General features: G+C 42.4%; 1 protein-coding gene across 1 annotated transcript in view; it reads left to right on the top strand.

Annotated features, from left to right (window-relative positions):
• The window catches only part of LOC139741961 (adenylate cyclase type 5-like), a 232,232-nt gene that overhangs the window by 188,604 nt on the left and 31,325 nt on the right, over window positions 1-12,303 (top strand). The window contains exon 7 of the mRNA XM_071652528.1: window positions 1,621-1,779. Coding sequence (XP_071508629.1) covers window positions 1,621-1,779 — 159 coding nt within the window. The remainder of the gene's footprint in view (window positions 1-1,620; window positions 1,780-12,303) is intronic.

Here is a 12,303-nt window from a genome sequence, read left to right as displayed (position 1 = left end):
CAACAGAGAGCAGCCTCAAGTGGACAAACTTGCAATGAGCAAAGTTTTGAGGAGCATTTTAACTCTTGCATTGTTATCCGCAGTTACTTGCGAGAATTGACACATCTTGAAATATCCCATGTTCACAGTGCTAGGAAAGCAGATATTAAACATATGATTTGTTTGTCTTGTTTTCTTCCCAAATCTGTACTCCACCTTTAAGCCCAGTAGCCAGTCACACGCACGTATACTTTGTTGGCAACCATTATATACATTTGTGCTTTTCCAATATGCAACAAGACGGGGCGTCGCATGTCTTGGTGAAAGCATTCTATTTTAAGCATTTCTGCAGCTCCGTTTCACCATCAACTTGGTTTCAGACTCCAGACACGTCATAGTTCACTTTGTGCAGTGAAACCAATCGTGTTCTAATGCCTTTTTTTTTCTATGAGAACTGCACTTTGTGAGAAGGGTTGTGAGAATATCACATCCTGTTCAAAGCAAATATATAGAATAATACTGTTCATTTTCTTGTCTGAGAAGGAATCACAGTGGGTTCTTTCTTCAGATGTCTTTGACCGTACATGGTGAATGTGCTGCAGTGTTTGGAAGTGAATCTAATTGAGTGCAGTCTCTCTCTGCACTTGATGTTCTGCCTGAAAGGGTAGATTATAATCAGCTTTAACCCCTCGAGGACGGACTGATTTTGCTATGATATGCATTTCCCATAGACACTTGCCCGAGTGTACTCTGGACTCGTCCTCAACGGGTTAAAGAGGAGAAAATTTTGACAGCATTCTGGAAGCTGATACATGCTTTGCATCAGTCTGTGATATTCCAGAGTGTTGCTGATAACACAACCAACCTTAAAACTTGTTTATTGTATGAAACATGAAATCTCTTCAGAAAGGCAACAAAAAAACATACTCGTGTGTTTTGATTACTGTATACATCATATGCTTCTCAGGAATCGGGACAGGCAAGACAATTTCCCAACTGGTTATTTTTGCGATTGAGAACCACAGCAAAAGAATTAGACACAATTATATTCGTTTATAGGAACCAAACTTGATTATTTCTCACCTTGAAGAAAATTTGTATTGTATTTGTCCTGAAGGAGGCACTGTTTTGGTGTGTTATTAACTTCATGATCACCAGCTGACTGGCAAATTTTGCAAAAATTGAGTCACTGTGCAAAATATGGCACACACAGGAACTCAAAGTTGCATATTTTCCTTCCTTGTTCTCACTGTTTTCCTCATCATACATCAGACGGTGTGTGAATTCATGCCCTCCTTCCATTATTCATTCTTCTTGCATTGATTCTGCCTATCTATGATTGTTAATTGATAGTCAAATGATGATTGGAAAAGAAGTGCCTCTCATCTTGCCACCTTCTCATTGTGTATGTATCTGTGGCTCAGAATGCTTTTCCATGCCTCTGCTCCAGAATGATGTCAGAGCCATTGTGCCTCCGGCTCGTCCATCTGTCTGTCCGTCGCTCCAGATTCCATCAAATCTTCAAATTCTCAATTCTAATTATTTTCCCATAGCACGTAAAAGGTAGATCTTGATTAATTGATAAGACTACTGATTTATTAAATCTCCTCTCCTCTGATTAATCTTCCCATGATGCACCAGGCTGGTCAGAGAGGTCACCAACGTGGACGTCAACATGCGGGTGGGCATCCACACCGGCAAGGTGCACTGCGGTGTCCTTGGGATGCGCAAGTGGCAGTTCGACGTCTGGTCCAACGACGTGACGCTGGCCAACATTATGGAGGCTGGAGGCATGCCTGGGTAAGTGCAGATTATATTGCCCTGAGGGGGATGAGTGAAATATGGAATGTATATTCAGGGGGAGGGGGAGAAAAGTGTACAGTATGTCTCCCAAAAAATTGATAACTTTCACAATGATTAAACAATCTGAATGCTATTTCAGGGAATGAGACTATAACCTCTTACCTACATTTTGCAGAAAACCCCAATCAATTTGGTTAAGTGGTCACAGAAAAATGTGGATCATTGTAAAGCATGTCATGGGTCCATTTCTTCCAAGTTCAGCACCCGGATGCTCTTGGAACTGTGAACACAATGGACAAAACTTGGAGGCAAGGGATTCCTGACATGCTCTTCAAAGATCCTCATTTATCTTTGACCACTGAAGCAAATCGAATGGGCTTTTCTGTAAGATGTGGGTAATAAGTTACAGTTTCATTCCCCGAAATTGTATGGGAATTGATTTACTATTTTTAAAGTTATCATTGCGGAGGGTCCAGTTGTATTTTTTATCTTTTTATTTTTTATTTTTTATTTATTTTTTTTTTTTTTTTGGGGGGGGGGGGGGGACATGCAGTATATTGCCCTGAGGAAAGCAAGGAAAATGTGTGTATTGCCCTATCAAAGGGGGGTAGGGAAATGTGTATATTGCCTGAGCCGTTATATATTAGACACAATGTGCACAGGGAACAACAGGGAAGAGAAATTGAGTTATGCTGTGAGGCATTGGTTGTGACCTTTGCTTTTGTTTTTCATGTTTAAGTAAAATCTTGAGGTGATCAGTTTTGAGTATAGATGAGCATGATACTTAGCCTGGCATATTTGTTGGGAACAAATGCCACAGGAATGCAGTGAAGGGACCATGCTTCACATGGCTTTATACTGAGGCAAATTTCTGATGGTGTTTTTCTTTTCTTTTCTTTTTTTTTTGTTGAGGGGGTGGGGGACAGTTGTCGAATCTGGTTTTTGTAGCTTCCATGTTGCAGCTGTGAATTAATGGAATAATGTTTTTATGGAAAGGAGAGGATTTTGCCCCAGCGACCAAATGATAGCTGAAAGTAAATAAAGGCATTTGCGGAAGAAACAGAAAACAAATTGTCTTATCCTAGCTTCGGGGCAAAAGCCTACCCATGTTACTTATGAGGGCAAGCGCACACTTCGATTTTCAAATCCCCAGGTGATATGAATCAATGATTTTCATGCGCAGGCAAAGCTTTATTGTATTTCACTCACACGATTTTGAAACAAAATAGCCGACGAAAGCATCTCACTCGCGGCTGACACCATTTCCTGCGACCTACTTTTGCGAGCTTTCACTCCCAAGAAATGGATTTTATATCGGCACGCAATGTCTTCTTAAACTAGGACGCGGAATGTTTCAATTTTCATCACGCATGTGCTTCTTCTTTTGGGAAGTATGAATGCTGATCCTTCTCATCTGATGTGCCGAAAACGACTGAAGCAAGAGATGATGCATGATGGGATGAGAGGCAGTATTTGTTTTATGATTCCCAGTTGATCAGATGTGCAATAATTGACAAGCCTAGGTGGTATTATCCAGGACACATGAGATGAATTGACAGGATTGTACCAGTGAGTGAATGACTAACTATAAAGATAGTGTTATCCAGTTAACACAAGATAATCTGTGAGGTTTGTATTTGTTTCATGGCACACAGGTGAGACAAAGACCAATACTTTTCAAATTATGTAGCCAGTATTATTAATGTGAAATGAGATGAATGTGAAGGTGGTATTTGTTTTATAATACTCAGGTTGGCAGAAACACAGTGGTAGACAAATTTGTGTGGTACAGGAGATAAATTGGAAGGTATTTATGTTTCGAAACATAGGTGAGCACACTTGAATGTAGATAAACTTGCAGGCATATTATACAGGTGACACGGGATCAGCTGAGAGGTTGTATTTGTTTTATAATATCCACAAATTAGCAGCGGTTAATTGGCTGACACACTGAGGATGAAGTGTATTCACATTTTGCACGAAACAAATCGAAAAGTATTTTTATTGTGATACGCAATGACTAACAGCATAATAATTGACAAGCATATGTGGTATTATTCAGGTGACATGAGATAGTGAATTTTCAGCTGGCAGATAGCCGAGGTTGTAGTTGAATATATCAATCCCGCTACATATCCAATATACAGCATTAGCATGCAGTGATATCTGACAGCGATGGTCCCAAGAGAGTTAATGTTCAAATGAGTTCACTCTCATTCTGTGTTCTCACCTTTTTTTTTCTTCCTTTTTTGACAGTATGTCCTCATCTCTGACACATTCATAGCAGGGTAGTGTCAAGTGACAATGACTTTTTTTCTCTTTCTCTTCTTGGTCGATCTTGACAGTAGACGTTTTCACATCAGCCCGATGTTTCAAAATAGCGCACTATTTTCTGACTTGGGAAATTCACCCGATCACGAAATAGTGCACTATTTGATAATGTGAACACAAATTAGCGCGCTAATTGTATCGCTCTGGTCGAGAAAATTTCTTGAGTCCAACTCGGGAAATTTCTGAAATAGCAGCGCGCTATTTGATAATGTGAAAACGACTCGAGAATTTAGCGCGATGCATCCCATCATGCCTAGCGTGTGTGACCCGATCGATCGAGGCAAACTGCCCACAAATCATGAGGAATTTTTGAAATTGCACACATTACTGATGCTGTTTGCACATGCTCAGCTGTCGAATTAGCTCGAAAAGATTTCGGGCTAATTCTCATCGGGCTGATGTGAATAAGAAATTAAATAGCACGCTAATTCGCAATCGCGAAAAATATCTCGAGCTTGGATTTTTATTGGGCTGATGTGAAAATGCCTACCGATTCTCCAGATCATGAAACCACAGACCCATGAGTGCAATGTGAGCACATGCATTAGGAGATAATAATTTCCCTAAACCCATTGAAGACTAGTCCCAGGAAAGTATACTCGGGCAGATGTCTGTGGGAAATGCATCCTTTTGCAAAATCAGCTCATATCAAACCTTGGAAGGGGGAAATTGTTTCAAGTTGTGCAATGTTCAGTTTGTGTTGGGGAACATAAAAAGTTTTCACTTCTTTCTTTCTCTATTTACCGATATGTCTGTCTCTATATCCAACCATTTATTTATTAAAAAGTTGTCCACTTGACATCATCCATCTGTCTAATTATCTATTTTCATCAATCTAGGTCCCTACATATTGGTCAGTTTGTCTGCTTTCTATATGGTCATTACAGAATGTACCCTTCCATTTATCCATATTGTTACGACCAAAATCACTCCGAGAATGATCGCACAAAAGAAACAATCAACTGATGTTCAGGCGGTTTATTAACAGTGATATTGTGGGTACAGACTCGTAATCGGCGTCATATCAGTACAACAATGATCAATAGAAACAATTACAAATCGGTAATGGAATCACTTACATGCATCCAAACTATCACAAAGTCGCTACAGTTCCCTGATAGTGTCCAGATACGATGTTCGATGCACAAATGAATGATCCGCGATGCACCGATGAATGATTCCTGCGACGTAAATCCAGAGGCACAGGTTACAATAGTCCGCGTTATAGATCCGGGGTAAAATCCACGAAATATGTCCACGGGGAAACGTGCAGAGTCCAAACGTTGTGACGACCACGTCCAGTTGATGCGTTGAATGATGATTCACTTAATAATGTTCAGCTAAGAATCCAGCCCATCACAGCTTTGCCGTAGCAATGTCCACTGACAGAAAAATATGGAGTCTATCTCCAATGTGGGCAAATTAATTATCTGCAGGCAAAATGTCTCCCAGGCCTTATCTCCACAAACATAACAGGTCAGCAGGTAACACAGGACTGACTATAACAAGTCACTTCAGAGCCAGAAGTGACGTAACTCTCAGAGCAGAGGTGTTGGGTACTCTGCCTACTGCAGAATTTCTCTGGCTTATATACTATCCATTCACCCCCTTCTAGCACATTCTATAACTCTCTCCAACCTACTAGCCAGTCTAAGTTCCAGGAAACCTGGATGACTCACTGCCTAACTATGTACAAAACATCATTACCAAGAATAACTACCAATCACATTGGGCTACAGGGACAGTGCCTCACTCAGCCAAATATGTTAGCACTTCCCAGAACATTCTGGAATGGGTGAAATCAATCTAAATTGAGTGAGCTATAATGTATTTCCTGCTACATGCATGTACTGTATAGCTACATTGCATACCACCTAGAAAATTCTCCACTGATCTGGTCAGCCTGTATGTACTATATCTATACCACATAGAATGTTCTCCATAAATCTGGTCAACCTGTGTACATACACATTAAAACAACCATGCATACAGTACATCATACATGTACATAACTACTAGTGTGTACATTTGTGACACCATCCCCCATGGGAAAAAGAAAGCCTTGCCGTAGCAAGGGTTTCTTTTACCTTCACAATTTCTCATTATTATTTACAATGAATGTGAGGTAAAGTCCAAGTCAAGCTACAATAATCACATACTATCACATGCCTTTTGGATAGCTGTATTAATTCCAATTTCCATGTTCTCTTTTCATGGATACTATTTACAATGATATTGCTTGGATTCTCGGAGCTTATACAATCATATCAAACTGTTTTGCACACATTAATGAATATGCTAAACACATACACTGGAAATGATATACGGTGAAAACTTTTCACCTTTGATACTCTCTTCATGTTACACTCTTGACAGAGCGTCGGCAATTACATTGTTCTTGCCTGCCACATGTTTGATTTTGAGTGCATATGGCTGCGTCATCATGCTCCATCTGAACAACCTGTTGTTCTTCATTTTGAACCGGTCTAAAAAGACCAAGGGGTTGTGGTCAGTATAGACCGTGATCTCCCCTTTGCTATTTGTCAAGTACACTTCGTATTGCTGGAGGGCAAGGATGAGACTGAGAGCCTCCTTCTCAATTGTGGAGTACTTCTTCTGGTATGCGTTCAATTTTTTGGAGAAGTAGCTAACTGGTCGTTCAGTGCCTTCTTCATCTTCTTGGAGCAAAACCGCTCCCACTCCTACATCGCTAGCATCTATTGCCACCTTGAATGGCTTTGCGAAGTCAGGAGCTGCCAAAACAGGCTCATTAGCAAGGACTGCCTTTAGTTTCTCGAAGGCTCTTTGACACTCATCAGTCCAGGTGTACTTTGCCTTGCCCTTTAGCAGGTTTGTTAGGGGGGTGACTACAGTGCTGAAATTCGGTACAAATTTCCTGTAGAAACCAGCCATGCCCAGAAATCTGAGCAACTCCTTCTTGGATTGGGGGATGGGAAAGCCTAGTATAGCCTCTACCTTTGCTTCTCTTGGCAATACTTGTCCCTGACCGACTACATGCCCGAGATACACCACTTTGGCCTTTGCAAATTCACTCTTTGCCAGATTAATCACCAATCCGGCCTCCCTGAGTCGATCAAAAAGTTGCCGCAAGTGTGTAATGTGCTCCTCCCACGTGTCACTATACACAAGGATGTCATCAATGTATACTACACAGTGGTCAAGTCCGGCAATGATTTGGTTTGTCAGCCGTTGGAAGGTGGCTGGAGCATTTTTCATGCCGAATGGCATTACTTTGCATTGGAACAAGCCATCTGGTGTAGCAAAGGCAGAATTTTCTTTGGCTTTGTCGGTCAAGGGCACCTGCCAGTATCCCTTTAGAAGGTCTATTTTACTGACATATGCAGAATTTCCGACCCTGTCAATGCAGTCTTCTAGTCTGGGAATGGGGAAAGAATCTGTTTTCGTCACGGCGTTTACCTTGCGGTAATCAATACAGAATCTTTGAGACCCATCCGGTTTGGGCACCATGACGATTGGGGAGCTCCAACTGCTTTTACTAGGTTCTATTATGTCATTGTCTAGCATGTATTGAACCTCTTCCCTTACTTTTTGCAATTTGCTTGGGTTTAGTCTGTAAGGGTTTTGCTTGATAGGGTCAGCATCTCCTACATCAACATCATGTACAGCCAGAGGGGTGCAGCCTGGTTTGTCTTTACACAGTTCTTTGTACTCATGTAACAGACTAGTCACATCTTTCCTCTGATTTTCAGGTAGGTAGTTCAGTGCCTCATCTACTTTCCCTAACATCTCTGAGTTAGACAACCTGGCACTAGAGGGCTCACTTCCATTCTCATCTTGAGCTTCTCCCTCTTCATCTACTTCTTCTTCTACCACCTGAGCTACGCCTACCGGCTGACTAGCCTTTCTCTCATAATACTCTTTCAGCATGTTTACATGACACACCCTCTGATCTTTTCGTCTATCTGGCGTACTGATCACATAGTTCACATCATTGAGTTTCTTTTTGACACTGTACGGGCCACTGAACTTGGCTTTCAGTGGTTCACCTTGTATGGGCAGCAGTACAAGAACTTTGTCACCTGGGTTGAAAGTTCGGGCTTTGGCATTTTTGTCTGCCTTTCTCTTCATAGAGTCTTGTGACACTTTCAAGTGTTCCCTAGCTACCTCACAAGCCTTTGAAAGCCTTTCACGGAACTTTGACACATAGTCAAGTAGGTGGACCTCATCATCCTCAGTCATGAATTTCTCTTTGATGAGCTTCAGTGGGCCCCTAACTTCATGACCGTACACCAACTCAAATGGGCTGAAACCCGTCGACTCATTTGGGGAGTCCCTCGTTGCGAACAGCAGGAAAGGGATGCCCTTATCCCAATCCTCGGGATACTCCTCACAGAACGCCCTAATCATTGTCTTTAGGGTCTGGTGGTAGCGCTCCAACGCACCTTGGGACTGGGGATGATAAGCTGACGACTTCAGCTGCTTCACACCCAAACGATACATCACCTCTTGAAATATGCCTGACATGAAATTTGACCCTTGGTCAGACTGCACTTCCTTGGGCAACCCATACCTAGTGAAAAACTGCACTAGAGCATCTACCACAGTCTTAGCAGTAATGTTTCGCAATGGGATAGCCTCTGGAAACCGTGTAGACATATCCATGATTGTCAAGAGGTACTTGTGACCCGACCTAGTCCTAGGCAAAGGTCCAACACAGTCAACTAGAACCCGACTGAATGGTTCTTCAAACGCAGGTATCGGAATCAATGGTGCCGGCTTCACTGAATGCTGTGGTTTACCAGCCACCTGACATGTGTGACAAGTCTTGCAAAACTCAGCCACATCCACATTCAACCCTGGCCAATAAAAATGCCTCATGATCCGATCCTTTGTCTTTCTGACGCCTAAATGGCCGCCAACAGGTAACTCGTGAGCAATCCTCAAGATCTCACCGCGGTAACTAGGAGGGACAACAACTTGACGGACCACCGTCCAATCCTCATCAGCTGGCCTATGGGGAGGTCTCCACTTCCTCATCAAAATGCCATCTTTGACATAATAGCACTCAGGGACCTTTTCAGCCTCAGCCTCAGAACACGCCGTCTGAGACAAGCCTTTCAACTCAGAGTCTGCCTGCTGTGCTTCAACCAAGGAAGACTTGCTAAACAGCCCATCGCTGTTAGCCTCGGAGCCTAATACAGCAACCCCATCATTCAAATCCTTGAAAAAGGTTTCTGCCAACCAAACAGCGGAATTCTCCTCCACATCAACAGAATCCGCATCATCTTGAATAGCTCTACGAGCCTGAGACCTAGTCACAACACAATCTGGGAAAATCCCAGGAAACTCCTCCTGCAACTGCTCAGTTTCAGCAACCACCACTGGTTTATCCGAAACAACTGGAGACGCAACCACCTTGTCCCCAGCCAAGTCATTCCCCAACAGGAAGTCAATGCCTGCCATAGGCAACTCAGGAACAACTCCAACAGTAACAGGACCAGAAACTAGGTCACACTTCAAATCCACTCTATACAGTGGCACTGACATATAACTGCCATCAACAGTCTGAATCAAGACTTTTGCATTCACTGCACTATCTGGTGGAAAAGTCATACCACCATCCACCATCAACGACTGAGAGGCCCCCGTATCCCGCAGGATGACTACTGGCTTACCTGCCTCACCAGAAGTACATGGGGTCACCTCACCATCAAACAAAAAGCTACGATAGCTCTCATCCACCTGCTTCATCCTATCTTTGAATTTGGGAGATTGACTTTCAATGGCCTGTGTTTCTCTGAACGGGACACTGTTTTCGGGTAGGACACTTTTTGACATAACAAATCCCAAGTCCTTCTTTGTTTTGTTTTGCAACTTCCAACACTGTGACTTTACATGCCCTGTCTTGTTACAGTGAAAACATTTGATGACATTTGCACTTGTACTGGACCCTTTGTCAGATTGAGGCTTTGGTACCGACAACATTCCTGAACCAGCATTCCGTTGGTTGCTCGACTGATTTTTGTCTCTCTTATTTCCAGAGAAATTCCTGAAAGGTGGTCTGTTGTCATTTCTGTGGGTCAGCTCATACTCATCAGCCATCAAGGCTGCTTTATGCAAACTTGTCACTTTGTGATCATCCAAATGTGACCTCACACTGAAAGCAACACTCTTTTTGAATTCTTCCAAGAGAACAACCTCACGTAGGTTATCAAAATCCTGATCCACCTTCAGGGATCTGTACCACCTATCAAACGTCATTTCTTTTTCACGAGCAAACTCAACATGTGTCTGGCCTGGTCTGCGGTACGAATTTCTGAACTTGTGTCTATATGCCTCTGGCACCAACTCATAAGCATTCAACACTGCTTTCTTGACTGTAGCATAGTCACGTGATTGCTCTTCAGAGAGAGATGAGTACACATCGGCTGCTTTGCCGACAAACACACTTTGAAGGAGCAAGGGCCAAAATTCCTGTGGCCAGTTCAAACTGTTAGCCACCTTCTCAAATGACACAAAATATGCATCAACTCTGTTTTCTTCAAACTTGGGCACCAATCGAATGTTCTTTGCCAAATCAAAATCAGAAGGAGCCCTTTCACGATTTCCAACAGCGTGTGCATGAGTCAATTCCATCTCACGCAATTTCATTTGCTGCTCCATTTCGAATTTCTTCATTTCCATTTCTCTTTGTTTTTCCCTTTCCAGCATTTCCATTTCCCTAGCCTTTTGCTCTCTTTCCGATCTCATCTTCTCTTTCTCTATTTCCAATCTAGCTAGCTCAAGCCGTGTTTGATCTGAAATGTGAGCTTGATCGGAAGTGTCAATTTCTTCTTTGAGCTCCATGTGACCAGCTACTAAGTCAAGAATCTCTGCCTTTCTAGCACCTTGTGGAACATCAACATTTAAATGCTGTGCAACAGCAGTCAAATCACATTTGCGTAACCTTTGCAAATCTTTGAGGGACAAATCTGTCCTCTGAACAAATGCCTGAACATCCATTGTACTGATTGACATTGTCACACTGTAATACACACAATATACAATTGAACAATCAATTCAACTGGTATTATGTCTGTACCAATATTCTAAGTTCCGGAACGTTCCAAATTCTAAATTTTGGCTTAAATTCACTTCCCGGACACAAGCCCCCAATTTTGTTACGACCAAAATCACTCCGAGAATGATCGCACAAAAGAAACAATCAACTGATGTTCAGGCGGTTTATTAACAGTGATATTGTGGGTACAGACTCGTAATCGGCGTCATATCAGTACAACAATGATCAATAGAAACACTTACAAATCGGTAATGGAATCACTTACATGCATCCAAACTATCACAAAGTCGCTACAGTTCCCTGATAGTGTCCAGATACGATGTTCGATGCACAAATGAATGATCCGCGATGCACCGATGAATGATTCCTGCGACGTAAATCCAGAGGCACAGGTTACAATAGTCCGCGTTATAGATCCGGGGTAAAATCCACGAAATATGTCCACGGGGAAACGTGCAGAGTCCAAACGTTGTGACGACCACGTCCAGTTGATGCGTTGAATGATGATTCACTTAATAATGTTCAGCTAAGAATCCAGCCCATCACAGCTTTGCCGTAGCAATGTCCACTGACAGAAAAATATGGAGTCTATCTCCAATGTAGGCAAATTAATTATCTGCAGGCAAAATGTCTCCCAGGCCTTATCTCCACAAACATAACAGGTCAGCAGGTAACACAGGACTGACTATAACAAGTCACTTCAGAGCCAGAAGTGACGTAACTCTCAGAGCAGAGGTGTTGGGTACTCTGCCTACTGCAGAATTTCTCTGGCTTATATACTATCCATTCACCCCCTTCTAGCACATTCTATAACTCTCTCCAACCTACTAGCCAGTCTAAGTTCCAGGAAACCTGGATGACTCACTGCCTAACTATGTACAAAACATCATTACCAAGAATAACTACCAATCACATTGGGCTACAGGGACAGTGCCTCACTCAGCCAAATATGTTAGCACTTCCCAGAACATTCTGGAATGGGTGAAATCAATCTAAATTGAGTGAGCTATAATGTATTTCCTGCTACATGCATGTACTGTATAGCTACATTGCATACCACCTAGAAAATTCTCCACTGATCTGGTCAGCCTGTATGTACTATATCTATACCACATAGAATGTTCTCCATAAATCTGGTCAACCTGTGT

The sequence above is a fragment of the Diadema antillarum genome, unplaced genomic scaffold (assembly GCF_040938485.1).
Source record: "Diadema antillarum isolate AM-2024a unplaced genomic scaffold, OU_Dant_1.0 seq00000966_RagTag, whole genome shotgun sequence".
Classification (NCBI taxonomy): Eukaryota; Metazoa; Echinodermata; class Echinoidea; order Diadematoida; family Diadematidae; genus Diadema; species Diadema antillarum.
The sequence above is the reverse complement of the archived record's forward strand: the minus strand, read 5'-3'. Positions and strand labels throughout refer to the sequence as shown.